General features: G+C 36.1%; 1 protein-coding gene across 2 annotated transcripts in view; it reads right to left on the bottom strand.

Moving 5' to 3' along the window:
- The window catches only part of fstl5 (follistatin-like 5), a 117,017-nt gene that overhangs the window by 26,291 nt on the left and 74,753 nt on the right, over nucleotides 1-15,973 (bottom strand). For both annotated transcript variants that reach the window (XM_084430508.1, XM_084430509.1), the window contains exons 7-10: nucleotides 11,734-11,900; nucleotides 6,571-6,691; nucleotides 2,980-3,141; nucleotides 1,460-1,594 (exon numbers count right to left, since the gene is read on the bottom strand). In XM_084430508.1, coding sequence (XP_084286634.1) covers nucleotides 1,460-1,594; nucleotides 2,980-3,141; nucleotides 6,571-6,691; nucleotides 11,734-11,900 — 585 coding nt within the window. The remainder of the gene's footprint in view (nucleotides 1-1,459; nucleotides 1,595-2,979; nucleotides 3,142-6,570; nucleotides 6,692-11,733; nucleotides 11,901-15,973) is intronic.

Below are 15,973 nucleotides of genomic sequence, written 5' to 3'. Positions count from 1 at the left end.
AACAGTTCTTTTAATATTTTACAGATACTGTTTTTACTGCATTTTTGGTCAAATAAATGCAGCCTTTATTCTTTATCAAAAACAAAACACAATCTTTTGTTTTTGAATGGTAGTGTACTAAGGGTTTCATCAACTGGTTAACTATTGGAGTTCTTTTGTTCAACTAGTTGCGGTTGTTTAAAGGGTCTCTAAGCGATGTCACGCTTTTTTTATTCTGATTTTTATTTTTTTTTGTCACATCCAGCAAACATCTCCTCACTATCCGCTAGCTGCCTGTCCCCTGAACACACTGTAAAAAAACGCGGTCTCTGTAGACAGCCCAGGCTCCACAAATGGCAACAAAAACAAACTGGGCCAGCCTGGACCACGAAACATAACAGTGTTCCAGCCAATAACCGACAAGAATGATTTGGGGTGGGGGTTGGGGGGTTAGTGCGCGTGCACATGAAGGGGGGTGTGGGGAGTGGAGGAGAAAGAAGCATGAAGAGGGAAGTTAGCTAGAGGAGAGATGTCCTAGAGACAACGACAACGACTAACGTTACAATTACATTCTCTTGAATTTTGATATGGCTGACACACGACCAAAGAGACGACGTTCCAATGAACAAATAGCAAAGAAGAGGGAAAAGGAGAAGAACGCGAAGTCCCGAATTTACATCGGAAAAGCCTGTTTCAGGAAGCACGGAAGGGAGGGGGAGGGGACAGGTTGAGGAGGAGGGAGGGTCGAGCTAGCCTCCGTTTTGTTTGACAATACTTTGAACATCAACAAGATGTGACGTCACCCAACATTGCTTAGAGCACCTTTAATCAATGGTGACAGCAAGAGGAAAATCTAAAAATGATATTGAAACATTCAAAAAAATTTTTTCAGTGTTCCCATAGTAACACTCCCAAATACAATCCCAAGTGCATTTTGACTTAGCAGAGTATACAACAAAAACTTGCATCAACAAAACAAGCAGCACTCATTTCAAAAGATAAAAACAAGCAATATTTCCTACCCTACAAAGGTAAAATGGATTAAATGAAGAATAAAATAATAATTAATTTAATTAATTTCAAATTTTTATAACTTTTAGATTAAAATAATTAAAATAATTTACTGAACAAAAGAATAATTCTAATTATGAGTTAATGGCTTGCTAAATCTGTATTCAAAGTTCAATTCGAAATTCCTTATTAATAATCTTAAATAAGATCTTATAAGATAATCTTATATAACAAATCTTATTTTCCATTCATTTCAATGCATAGCACCACAAACCTACTGACAAATATTGAAAAATCAGGCCGCTGGGACTCTTCTTCCATTATTTTATCTCCTTCTGGTACTATTATTATCTGAAGTTATCTGAAGTTTATAAACTATTAATGTTCAGTCTGATGAATAATGCAAAGAAACAGGAAGTGAAGTTCCATCATAGGGAGGGATGGACAGCACATCATGACTTATACATACACGTTTTCCGAGCGGAGTCCTCCACGAATAGAGAGGAGATGTCCTCGTCCACACCCGCCTCGTTGCGGGCGATGCAGGTATAGGCGCCGGTGTCCTCGAAGTGAACGTTACTGATGTGCACCTCGCTCCCGTTAGCTGGAAAGGAAAGAAAGAACGAAGGAAGGACTGAAGTGAACTTTTCCTCCATCACCTCTCTAAATCACTTGTGAAAGAAACGGCTCCATTTATGCAAGTTCCTCTAATGGGATCATGATGAAAATGTGTTTGATAACGGCTGAAATATTTATAGTGTTCTCAAGTTGTCATGTTAGCTTTAGCTGACTTGAGGAACGTTTGCTGATGAGAGGCCCCACAGGGGGAATTTGTGGGATTGAGTAAAGATCTAGATTATGACAAACACGTCAATCACTGCTACAGTGGAACCAGCAGGCATCATGGCTATATTAAGCTCCTTCAGAATGACAAGATCAATGTCTGCTTGTGTAAAGAATAAAGATACAGTCACTTTTTTTTTCAATGTGAAATCAGCTAGTGCAAAGGCTTTTGTTGAGAACAGAGGGCACTACTGCCATTAGGGTTGGGAATTCCCTGAATTCCAGAACTGGTTGCATTGATAAAATCTTTTTTTCTGTTAACGGTTCTCACACATGCATTCTTCTGTTTATGCAGAATACTATACTAAAATATTCTGCCAGAGATTCCTTCACTACTTATTCAACACCACATTAACTGTTACTGAACCTATGAAGTCAAACAGATCAGTCTGATTATGGAATGGATAGCTGAACACTGCTAAGAATGGTAAGGAACAGTTCCAGTTATACAGTATTTCCATTTGAGCTTGGTTCAGCACGGCACGATTACAACCCGTTCTTGGCCAGGAATCTGTGTTTCGGCCGGGTAGAATGCGTGAAGTGACCTCGCCACTCAGGATTGGTCGCTTGTCTGTTGCCTGGCTAACAGTTTCTCTACAGCAAAGTGCACAATTTGAGCGAAGTAAACACAAGTTAATAGTCAAATTAAAAGAAATACCCAATCATCTTCCATAATGCGGTCGCTATTTACATCTCATCCTGTCTGTAAAGTCTTGCCTTACGAAGGCAACGACTGACACATTTGTATTACATTCCAAAGAGGTTTGTTATCAGCCCCACAGTGGAACATGGAACCATATCCGTTCAGGCTGGGCCAGATCGGCACGAAATGGAATGGTTAAGCAATGAGAATGGTTTGGCTCGATGGTGAAAAAGTGTCTATAGACTCTTGTGAGATTTTTATCTCATCATTTGGCAGTGGAATTGCATTTTCCCACAAATATTATTCCTTAATGGCACTAAAAGATTCTTTAAATGAAAGGAACCAGAATGAAAAAGATTGACATCCATAATTGTCATATAGTTATTGGGTATGTTTAAATGCTTGTCTCCATAAATGTGAAGTGTCATTTTTGTGCCATTTGCAGCATTACAATCATGAATCATAAAAAGAATCGGAAATGTCCAATGGTTATTTGTTTGTACCCTGAAGTGTGAGTTGTTTGGAGAGTTTCGTGGTGATGTCCATGCCGTTCTTCAGCCATGAGAGTTGTGGGTCGGGGATGCCCTCAGCGTAGCACCGCAGACTGGCTGTGACCCCCGGCTCGCGTGCCTGGCTCTCTGGGTACACTCGGATAACAGGGGGCACTATGAAGAAAAAAAACAAACAAACAAAAAAAAACAGAGGAAAGGACAAAGTGTAAGCAAAGATAATGAATGAACAAACAGTCAACATCCTGGGCTGTTTCTCCCCAAAGCATTGGGAGCCAAGTTGATCGTAGAGACCATTGATGGCAATGGTTTTATAATCTGCTTATAAATGTATTCGATGCTTTTGGGAAACACAACCCTAACTGGTCAGAATGGTGAAATAAGAGGTTTTTTTCATTCTTCAAGTATATTTTTGCTTATTTACTTATTTAGAGCTCTATAAGTGAGGAAAGGGGAGAAATTAGAGGAAATGTTTGGACAGTGCTGGCAGGGTGACCAATTTTGAAGCACGCAAGGGGGTTGATTTAATGAAATGCTTAGCTTCAAGGCACAGGGAGTGGAATCAGAGCATTAAGCTCCCTGGGACTGTGGCGTTCAACTCACGATTGAAAAGCAGAAATCATTTAGTGTAAAAAATCGCGAGCTCAGGTCCTTGTGGTGTTCCAAGATCAGCTCATTGCTAATGAGCAGATTTTCATAAACAGTAAACCGTGTGAAAACAAAGCCATGAAGCATGAAGGAAATGTAGGAAAACTTAGAATCATATCTACAGTGTAATACTTAGCTTGAGAAAGACGTTTAAAAATCATCATTTTACCATATTTCAATATTAATATTACAAGAAAAGCCATTAAAATAGATTTGTGTGAGGAACAAACCAAAATGTTATTATTTCCTGAAGTCATTATTCTTCAAATATGTAAAGTACTATTTTTAGTATATTTTTTGTCAATCATGTCATTTTTACAGCTTGACAGATCTGGTTTCCTTTCACTTTTAAATATAAATTGCAAGGACAATCTTCAAAAACACTAATTTTGAAAAAAACAACAGGATAAAGCAGATGCTTCCTTGAATTCAACAGTCATTCTTGAATGTCAGTTAAATGCTCTTAAATACTTGATTCTAACTGGTCATTAAGTAAGTGTGAATATGCTTGTATATTTAATACTTTAATTATATGGAGAAAAATACCAAGGATAATCTTCAAAAAACCTCATATTGGGGGAAAATACTACCGCATAAAAGTTTGCATGAAGTAAAATAAAATAATGAGACAATGCATTTTTGGGTGAATTATCCCTTTATTCATCCTTTTTTCAATTATTATTATTATAGCTAGAGAATTACATTAGAAAAACCAAGTGACAGAATTGTGGTTAAATGAACTAGAACATAACCAGCACTCTCTCGTTCTTATTCTTTACTAAGCTTAACCTAGAAATGATACAAAATCCCTACGAAATGACTTTTCTTTCTGTGTGTAAGTGTGTGTGTGCCTTTATCTGTCTTTGTGTGTATTTTATTACCTGGGGATCGACTTGAGATTGTCCCCTGTGTGAAACACATCAAAGCTGACAGCTCTATCACAAAATTCTCATGGCCCCTCGTCTCCTCCAATCTCACTCCTTCTCTTTGTTTTCCTCAGTGTTGATTTTCTGTGAGAATAAGCAAGTGTTTTGGCTCGGTGGTGTGTAAGTCCGGCATCACTGGACCGGATAAATTCTCTGTGTGTATTTGTTTCTCCGTGAAATTGAGAGTCAGATTTATTAGTTTATGTTTGTCTTGTCTCTTGGTGTGCGGACGTGTCCATTACATGCGGCACAGAGAATTGTGTGTTTTTCTAGTGCTTTTGTATGTGCGTCGGTTCTGACGAGCTTTCAGTGTCCTCGATTAGAGTTTCCTCTCCATTTCACCATCTCAGAGACTCAGCGGGTCTCTGTGAACCTGTCTGACCCCTTTCATTTTCACAGCTAACACTGCTCTTAAACAAATAACGAAAAATGACACCCACTCACACAATGTACACATACTACACCACAGAGATGGTAATTAATGTTTCTCTTTTTTTGCCTGATTTTTAACCTTGGTTAACCATCAAGCGAAACCCTGCCTTAAAAATAAAGCAACAACCTAATATTGTCATTATTCTAAATGAAAAAGGCGCTAAGGACAACAATTTGAAGCCAAAAGGTTAGCCGTCATTTACGTGTGCCGTGCAGGAAATTAATTAAAATTGTTTGAGAGAAACGTAAATGCTTTAGCTCAAATTAATCTACACAGATGCAATAATAGTAAAAGCATTAGCAAACTGACTGTGGAATGTAAAAAAAAACCAAGCAATATTCCATTGCTCTTGGTCATCAGGAAGCTTAATTAGGTAAAGGGGAGCACCAGTGCCCTTGTGGCTCAAAACACAAAAAGGGAACATGTGTCACATCCCTTAATTAATTTCTAATTTTTTCCCAGCTCTGACCACGATTAATTGCTAGGCAACGGCTCCGGAGGCAAATTCAATTGTTTTTCATTCAATTGCATTGTGATGTTATCATTTAGGGCCATTTGATTGCCATGTGTTTCATGTGTCAATGAAAAACAACAAGGAAAAAGGTAGCAGGAGATCAAGGAATGAGAACAATTTTCTAATCAATTTCAGCCGCAGAGAACAAGAAAGATGCAAGAGACACTTTTTACCATCATAAAAAAGCATTTTTAATTCTCCCCTTCTTTTTAATCTCCCTGTGTTATGGACCATAAACTGAGTACTCTGTTAACAACAATATTATTTAATAATAAAAATGTATTATATGATTGTTTATGCATAAATCTGCATTACAAACTCTAATTAATATAAGTAAAAAATATATTAATTATAATAATTAATGCTGTAATAATTACTATAAGTAAAATGTAATAGCTGAAGTATGATAAAATAAAAAAATATTATGCATTATTACTATTATTCATTTTATAAGTATTGTTTTATAAATATAGAATACAGGTACTTTTTTAAATGCATTTCATTTTATATACTATTCATTGCTACTTTTTTTAATTGAAAATACAGATATATAAAAAAGAAAAGATAAAGAAATGTAAAGATAACTATAAAAACAACTATATTAGTTTCAAAAACAGCAGACGATAAGTTTCAGCTGAAAAAAATCGTTCAGAAAGTGATTCCAACTATACCGTTTCTCTGTGCCTTTAAAGGTGTGTCTGCTATTCTTTTATATTTAGAAACATTTTTTAGAACTATATTTTTATTATAACCATAGTTATCGTCCTTGGTGTGAACTTCATCAACATATTTCAGCTATTAATTTTACAAACTTGTGGATCAACATATTTCAGCTATTACTTTCCACTTATTTAGTGATTATTAAAGCATGTAACATTTGGTATATAACGTGCCACCTACAGTATAACATGTGAGATCACTATCAGTGTTTGCTATGAACATATGCATTGCAAAAGCTACTGTCCAGTACAGTGCATATGACATTTTGGATTAAATTCATGCTCTCTCGAATACTTGATTCTGACTGCTCATTCCACAAGTGAATATGCTTGTATATTACATACCATTAACCTGCAGGATGTGTGTTTGGAATAGCTGCTCGTAGCCGTCTGCATGGCAGGTGTAGTTGCCCATATGTGTAGTGGTCACCTTGGTAATGTACAGTGATCCATCATCTCCGAAATCCTGTTAAAAATACACAAAATTACATCAACATGACCTTAAAGAGTGAGAGATTATGACACACAAGTGCAAACAACAGCCCAGAGCTGGAAATGCCAGAGTGAACTACTATAACCAACGTTAGTTTGAATGCATAAATCTGCAAATAAAAAAGTGGGAGTGCAATCAAGCATCCATATACTGGATTGCAGAGAGAAAAGAGAGCAGCTTGCAGTGAAACTGTTCTGTGACATAGTGAAAAGAAAATACAGAGGGACTGAGAGAGAGAGAGAGAAAGAAAAGGAGAACGGGCACAGTTAAAAAACAAGGTAATCAATAGGAGCAGATTGCAGCGGACATTTGCATCAGCTCTGCTGCAGGCCGTCATTAAAGCGCTACACACACCATTTATTCTCAACACACTGCTTCTGAGAAAAACAACAAATTTAAAGGAACAGTTCATATAAAAGAATCTGAATTTTGTCATCATTTACTCAACCTCCATTTCTTCTAATTTTGTGTATGACTTTTTTTTTTTCTTTTGCAGAACACAAAAGAAGATTTTTTCAAAATAACATCTGACCCCATCGACTTTCACTGTATGGGTATATAAAAAAGTATCTTTTGTATTCTGCAAGATGAAAGAAAGTACATACAGGTTTTAAATTTCATGCGAGTGAGTAAATTATAGAATTTGTATTTTTGGGTGAACTGTCTCTTTAAAAATGAGAGAAAGAGAGAAATATTGATTGATTTATTTATTTATGAGTATTTATGCAGAAGGTATAGAACATGCATCTAAAAAATTTGCAAATAATTAGGACTGCCAACTGATGACAGAATTACATGATAAACAGATTAAATTGAAATGAAGATAATTCAAAGACAACATTATCAAGTCAGATAATAGCATTAACAGACATTTAATCTACTGTTTCTACAAAGCCACACAGTTCTAACAGAAAAGGGGTGTCCAACCTTTCTTTTTTTTAAAGGGGGCTAGATTCGATGTTGTAGACACACCTGGGGTCCGGATACATCTCCTTCATTATTTATAGAGCTCAGACTAATATTTGAGACCAGTGGCAGTGCCAGTGGCACCAAAAAAGTAACTATATTGTATATGGAATGGCTTTATATGGTATACTTATTCTATAAACAACTTAGTATAAATACAAATCCTCAAAAACTACTAGCTTACAACAAAAATTCATGTAATTTGGCCTATATCATTCCTCCTTTAATAGCCTATATATCTACCTTAATAATATAATACATTTTTATATGAATATTCCACATTTCTGCCACAATCTCATGATTTCAGTTAGTGTTACCACATATAATATATTTTAATAGACAAGCTGCGGGCTGTAACTGGCCTCTGGACATACCTGTAATAGAACAATCAATGAAGAACGGCAGTTTGGCTGTGTTAATATGCACTAATAAGGATGCAAAACCGCTCACTACAGGCCACGACCTTGATTGTGCAAATCAACAAATCAACAAGCCCTTTTCGTCTCAACATGCTCTTAATGAGTGAAAACCGCAGTACAGTAAAAAAGTGCTTTATAAAGAGGCAAAACAGAGGAGCCTCTGAATATGAAATGAAATCAGATCGTACCAAGTCATTTGAAAGTCTAATGATAAGAATAGAAAAAAAAGAAGAATCAGTGCGTACAGCAACAAGCAGCATCAGAGACAACAAAGGCTGAAGAGAAACGGCATCAATGTCCAAACAAAACCCCATGAAGCTAATAAATTCAAACGCCACTGTTTTTACAAGGTCAACCGGCCTTTCCTGACATCCTGATGCTCAGGAACATGAAAGTATTCCTTCAAGGACAATTCAGATGCTTCTGATTAAATATGTAAATTTTGATTTGATTATGCTGCAGAATCCAGATAAAGTCAGAATTATGCAGTAAGATTGAATATACGTGGACACTCACATGTATGCGCACAAAACCACAATGAATGTGTACACCAGTATTGTGCAGCACTGATGCTGTTAACTTAGCTCAGTTTTCTACTTAATGAGCTACTTTTACCAATGAGTGCCAGTGTAGCATGATGGTACACTTCTGGTTTTATGTGACACTATTTTGAGCATGCAGCTTTAAAACCTAACAAACTGAGGCAATAATCAAACACGCTCTCAAACCCACACTCTCTCTCTGAAGTTCTGTTGGGAAGTGTGATTCATGATGATTTATTTGATTCCCTGATTGATTCTATACGTATACTATCACTGTCATTAGGTTTACATCTATCAGTTTAATCCAAAAATGCATAAATACAAATTTTGTTAGTAACTTGACAGCTTGACTGGTAGCTTGAAGATTCCAAAGCTACAGCTTAAAGCATTTCCCCAACACTGATGTACAGTATATTATATAAGGGATATGACATACAGAAAACCACTGCAAAATATAAGTCTAGGAAATGGCATCATAAAGCTCATGGTAAATGGACAGAGAAATAGGATGTCTTGAAGAGGCATTGAAGAGTGCAAACCATCAGCTCCTTCATTTCCCTTGACTCTGAACCAGCTCAATAGTGCAGGCACCGTAACCCAGTCTTCAGATTTGTGAGTCACCAAGGGTTAATTGTGGTGTTAGAACTGATTAGCTTTAGGGTTTTCAGACTCTAGCAGCTTACAGGCATGCAAACCCCAAAACATGAACCTACCTGAGAGGGGATCTGCAGAAAGGAAATCAATTGAAACAACATTTCAGTTTCAAGAATAATTTTAGGTGCAAATAAGAAAGTCAACATGCAAAGATGGTTAACTGCTGGTTATCAGATTTCTGTTGCATAGGAAACAGCTGTCACTTTTTAATAATTAGGCATCTACTTTAGGCAGTCTTTTTTTAATTTTATCATTCACCTTTATAGGCCATTATAATACTGAACAGTGTGAGACCATATGCTAGCTCAAACGGTTCTTCTTGCTAATCCTTAGTAAAGTTTTCCCCACAGTACTTTAGTCTTTAAATCCTCTTCTTTTGTTTTATGTATTCAGGGAGCCGTTTTATAATGGCCATGCCGTGGACTTAGTAGCATCCCATGATGCAACGCTCAGCAAGCGCCCTCATTTTATCACATTAACGTGCACTAGATACTTTCTTACATGAAGACGAGATTCACTGATCTTAACGATATTACCTCTAACTATACTTGCATTAATGAGGATCTATCTGATGGTAGACTAAAAAGTAGGCACAAGAAAGAAAGAAAGAAATGCATAAAATAAAATATTTATACAAATAAAATTCACTGAACTTAACGTAACAATATAACCCCAACTATATTTGGATAATGGGGTTCTATCTGACAGAAGACCAAAGCGAAACAAAACAAACAAAATCACACAAAAAAAAAAAAACTCTAAAAAAGATGAGGGTCTCTGAAGGCAGACTAAAAAGCAGACATAAGAAAAAAAGAAATGCATAATGATTCAAATCAAATCAAACATTTATAATAATAATAAAAGTACAATTCACTGAACTTAACAATATAACTATACTTGGATAAATGAGCTTCTATCTGATAGAAGACTAAAAAGTAGACACAAGAAAAAAAGAAATGCATTACAATATAAAAAATAAAATAAAATGTGGGACATGTGTGACAGACATGATAACATTAATTTCTCTGGGAATGCAGGATACCCCAACGGTATGCGAATGTATTTCTGCCTACTAGAGTCTTCTGGTTTAGGTCAGCCAGCTTTGCTGTCCTAAAGGATAGTCTGTAGAGCTGCTGACATTTAAACAAGCTTTCCTCTGAGTCTGTAGATTATTCATGTAGATGCTACCATCTTGTGTGAGTGTGTACAGTGTGTCCCGTCTGGCTGATATTGTGGAAGGGACTGCAGGGCGAAGGTTCTTGAGATGGATCTTGGCAGCCACGGACTCCTTCCTCATTTAAAGGCCTCATAAACGTTTAATGTATCGAGGATGACACAGAGGCTAGTGTTGACTTAATTGAATAAATACCCCAAGTGAGACGGGCTTTTGGCTGGTCAAATATATACACAGTAATAGAAGTAAAAAATACAGTGTAACATACATAATCATGAAAAGCTTTCTTCTACATTATATAATATATTGTAGGATAAACTGTAGTGTGTTGGGAATACCCCCCCCCCACACACACACACACACACACACAAAAAAAACATTTTCTCTGGCAGACTGCACATATATTTATTCATAAATATATAACACTGCGTTTAATGGATTTGTACTCATTTATGTTAGACAAACTGAGTTTCTAGCCTGTAGCATATCCCACGAGAGACATAACATATTCTCTAGACTGCTTTCATTTATTTAAGTACATCTGTTAATTTATTTTGTTAACTATTTTTTCTTAAATGACTTCATTTCATATTGGCTCAATCAAGCATCATAAAAGACTACCAAACCCATTTAGTTTCTCTTGAGTATTTTCTCTCTCAATTCTCATTTACACTAATGTGCTTTCTATTGAGTTGTAGCCGCGCTGAGTGATGTTGCGTTACAGTACGAACATTTAAAACATCACTCATATCTCAATTTAGTATCATGGGGCCATATTTCATCAGCTTGGGTTGGTTAAGGTTGCTGTAATAAATATATATTATAACGGAAGCGTGGCAACTTTGTGGAACCTTTTGAAATCTTTGAAGACTTTAATTTGAGCTCTTTTAGTGTTAGGTTTCTTTTGTGAAATCCCACCTGGCCTCGATCTCTTTGTTGAATGTTTCACTCCAAACTCCATTACGTTAAAAGCTAAACTGAGCAGAAAGCACACTGAGAGAGACCAAGTAGATTAGATTGAACATCGAATGATCTCACACCATGTCGTATCATTTTAAAAACAAGGTCGCTGTTGAATGTACGTTTGCACTTGTGTGTCAAGCAATTTATTGGCTTGAAAATGCTGCCGCTCACTTTTCATCAGCTTTAAAAAGGTAGATGATTGCAACACTTTCCAGATGGCTCGCGCACACACACGCTTGACGAGCAAAAGCAGAGTGTGACGGAGACAAAATTAGGGTAAAGGCGCATGTCACTCACGTTAATGTCCTTCAGCTCCAGCATGTTGAGGGCATGGTTGTTGCGTCTCCAGATGATTGGCGGCAGCTGGTCTCCAGTGATGGCACATGTGAGAACAGCGCTCTGACCCACCGTTACCGTGGTGACGCTCAGCTTTTGGTCTTCGGGAAGGCTAAGCTGATAGACCTCTGAGAAACAAAGGGAGACAAAGTGTGGTTGATATCGGCTTGATTTTTTTCTTTTCCCAGTAAATTTGTTCACAAGGCGTCAACATCAGCCATTGAAATATATTTCTACTATTCAGTCAAGATTTAATACAAGGCTCAATAAGTTTTTGTACAAAAATATTCTCAAAGGACATATTTTGCTAAGATCTCTATAGGTATTATAATTGCACAAATAGCCACATGTGCAAATAGGTCATACCCATTTTTAAAGGAGGCTTTTGCATGTTGGTTGGTTATTTTAGTATTATGATTTATGTGCTACTATTAAAAGATAGCATATGTATTTAAGGATACCATAAATATAGCATTTACATATTAGAGTTGTTGGTTTGATTCCACACTCACTACAAACCACTACCTAAAGTCAGCCTTTTCTGACGGTATCAAGTTTGCTTATGATTTTATACTGTAGACTTTTGTTAGCTTAAATTAAAACCCAAACTAAAACTATTAAAGATAATTTTTGGTATAACTGAAATAAAATAAGATGAAAGACTTTATTCTGACTTTAATTCTCACAATTTCCGAATGTAAATCGTGCAATTCTGACTTTTTTTTCTCTCGCACTTGCGAGATGTAAACAAGCATTGTGAGGTAAAAAGTCACAATTTAAAAAACTTTTTGTTTTTTTTATTCCGTGGTGGAAACAAGTTTCCATTAAAAAAAGACACAAAACGTAAAACCGTAAACAAAAAATAGTAATGTAAATATATATATATATATGTGTGTGTGTGTGTATATATACACATTAATATATATATATATATATATATATAATATATACACACACACACACACACATTTATTACATATATTAGTTGATTTTTTAAATATCAACTAATGTAATAAATGTAAAATAAATGTGTAATAAAAGATAAAAATGACAAGCACATAAAATTACTAAAACTAAAATTAAAATTAAAACTGAAAATAGAAAAAAAAACTAATTAAAATTCTAATTATTAATAAAATACTATAATAGTATATAAATAATACTAAAATAACACTGCACTGAGCGTGATGCAATGCATTCTTGGATTGTCTTCACTGTGAAAGATAAACTAAGTTGCATTTGAAATGAGTCAAAATGGGAGCATGCATATAATGCCTTAGAATGATGCCTTCATAGGCAGCTTACTAGATTTTGGGACAGATCGTGTGTGCAACAAGCCACTACGTTTTCTGGCTTTGAAATGTCACCTTTCACATAACACATAAGCAAACACACACCTGGAGCGGGACGAGCACACACCCCAACCCCCCAATTCCATTTATGAGCCCCATCAATCAGCTCCGACTCTTTAGAGAATCTGATGAGCATCTAATACGACAGAAGTCGCTGTACTGCCCAAGGCGAGAGTTGAGATGGCTTTACAATCTAAATCATAGCTTCACAACACTTTCTAGAATGATTTTGATAGGCTTTGTGCTAGGGCTGGGTAAAAAATATTGCTTTTTTACGAAACGATATCGATTCTTAAATCCCAAGAATCGATTAGTCATCCTGTTTTCAGTTGATGAATGAATGGAACATTGATGCGCGCATCCCATCCAAAAAAAAATAAAAAATAGTTTGCTATTAATAGCTCTGTTATTATTGATATGAAACAAAGTCTCAGATTTGAAATTACGTCCATTTTCTTATGAAATTCAAAAACATAATTACCGTTTTGGCGCTGTGGTGTGAGATCGCTCTGGCGCAGCTCAGCTCTAGAGAAGCAGCAGCGCAGAGCGCACATGATCCTCTCTTCCGCCTTAATAATACCAGTTACAGCCCGAAATAAACATGAATGAGCATCTGAGAGTGTGTTAAAAGATAGAGTAGCCTACAACTATCGAAGTCCGTATCATGTCACATGGAATCGCTCGGTCAGTGTTTCAACCGTGGAAAGACGTTAGTAAACAATGTCATGTAACGTCACATTTACCTCAGAAAAAACATATCCAGTGACCATAATCTCGTTAGTCAGCTAGAAAAATTAACTCTAGAGAGGAGCATTTTGTTAAATATATGCACCATATTACATATTCATTATAATTTTTAATGTTCTTCAATATTTAATGCATGTTTGAATAAATCTGGAAAGTTTTTTGTGACAGCCAGCATTTACATTTTGATATAATTTCACATAACTTTATTATTATAAAAATAAATAAAAGTGTATTTTAAGTGTTTGTATACAAATCAGTTAATTTTTACCTTCAATATTATAGTAGGCTAATAAGGCCTATAGGCTACAACTGACTCCCATAGTTTACAATAATAGTTAAGAGATTTGCTTTCCTTGAGAAAATTTGCAATGTATTGTACCTGATATCCAAAATAATCAATATTGAATCGAATCAAATCGTAATCGAAATCGAATCGAATCGAATCGCAAGCTTGTGAATCGAAATCGAATCGAATTGTGAAATTTGTGTCAATACTCCTACTTTGTGCTGCTTTTAAGCACGCATCTCCTGATAGTTTCACTTAGTTTTGAAATTAAGATTTTAATGATGGTGAGAATTAACAGCTGTTCCTACGAGCCTCTCAGCAGAAAGGCCAACCAAACATGGCAGTTCATTATGAAGGCTTCTTTTCAACTAAAAACTATTCAACTTAACATCTAGTTTGAATTTAATTATCTCCACAGCCAAGACTCAACAGCGTCATTCAGTCATTATAGGATATCTGTTGAAAGATCCTCATAAATCATTTTTCAGTTTTTCTAAGGCGTGAGAGGAATAATAGAGCCAGGTGCCAACACTTCAGTTGGTCTAATTAACGGTAAAGTCCCTTCATTTGCTTTTCAGTGGAGCTATACCCTGACCTTTTGGGTTAACCAAGGACACCTGCTAATAAAGCAGACAGCGACTAGCCTCTAAATGAGAAAGATCAGAAAAATGTCAAAATGAAAAGCGTCAGCACTCTACTAGAAAGGTAAAGTAGTTATACTCTTAAGTTAGGCTAAATACATTTGTCTGTAGAGTGAGAGCATCTCATTTAATTCCAAAAAGAAACAATTAACCAAGGTGAAATGTATTAATTTGTTTAACAGATTTCTTCCATATGGGGGCTTCAGTGTACTTTTGTATTGCTAGCTTACAGCTAACTCTTTTTTTCAAGAGTACCTTTACAGTACTTGAACAACTTTAATTTATGCCAGGCTGACGAGCTGTTTTTAAAGTAGCTTCCTCAATAAAATCGCACTGAGTCTTGATTGATTTGATCTCCTTCCCATGATCATGTTAGTGACATCTAAAATGATTTTTCAGTTATTTTAATTACAGCGATGCACAGAGATGCACACAAGTGAAAAACATAATCAAGCTGCGGCAAAACAAATGAGTACATGGGTTGGGATATCTCAAATTTATGCAATTAAAGATCCTGGAAATTATAACCAGCTTGCACGCAAGACAAATATGCCTCTCGCCTCGCAAGCGGCAATTTCGCATTTCAGCGCTGTGCTCTCATTTAAAGCTAATTTACCAAATTAGTCGCTAATGTCTCTTATTCATTGTGTTGCTCTCATCTCATATAGTGGATAACAGCAGTGTAGCGCTGGTGCACCTTTAGCAACCCTCATTTAATGTCTGATTCATTCTGCATGGCACACTCTCTGCGTTCATGAGTGATTTCAGGGGAATACTTCTGTGGAACAGTTATGAGAGAGAGAGGATCTGAGAGTATATACACCATAGCACAAATACATGAGTGTCACTTTTAGGTATTTAACCAGAGATCAGATATGTAGTAGAGTTTTCTTATTTCTAAGTCTGAATTTTGAGCAGAAACAGAGCTGCCTTAACTTGTCAGTTGCCAAATTTACACTGCGAAGGTGACACATAAGTGCTTCTGAAGTGGCATTTAAGTGCCTTCACACAGACTGTGTAATGCTGCTCAGAGGTGGCATAAAGGCATTTACACAGCAATCGCAACTCTATACTTTGATATTAGGAGATGAGTTGGGTCAGAGCAAGCATCATTTATACTGGCTTTGATGCATTGCATCTTTACACTGAATTTTGAACAGAAACAGAGCAGCCTT

The sequence above is a fragment of the Rutilus rutilus genome (genome assembly GCF_951802725.1).
Source record: "Rutilus rutilus genome assembly, chromosome: 14".
Taxonomy (NCBI): Eukaryota; Metazoa; Chordata; class Actinopteri; order Cypriniformes; family Leuciscidae; genus Rutilus; species Rutilus rutilus.
This window is presented reverse-complemented; position numbering and strand designations above follow the sequence as displayed.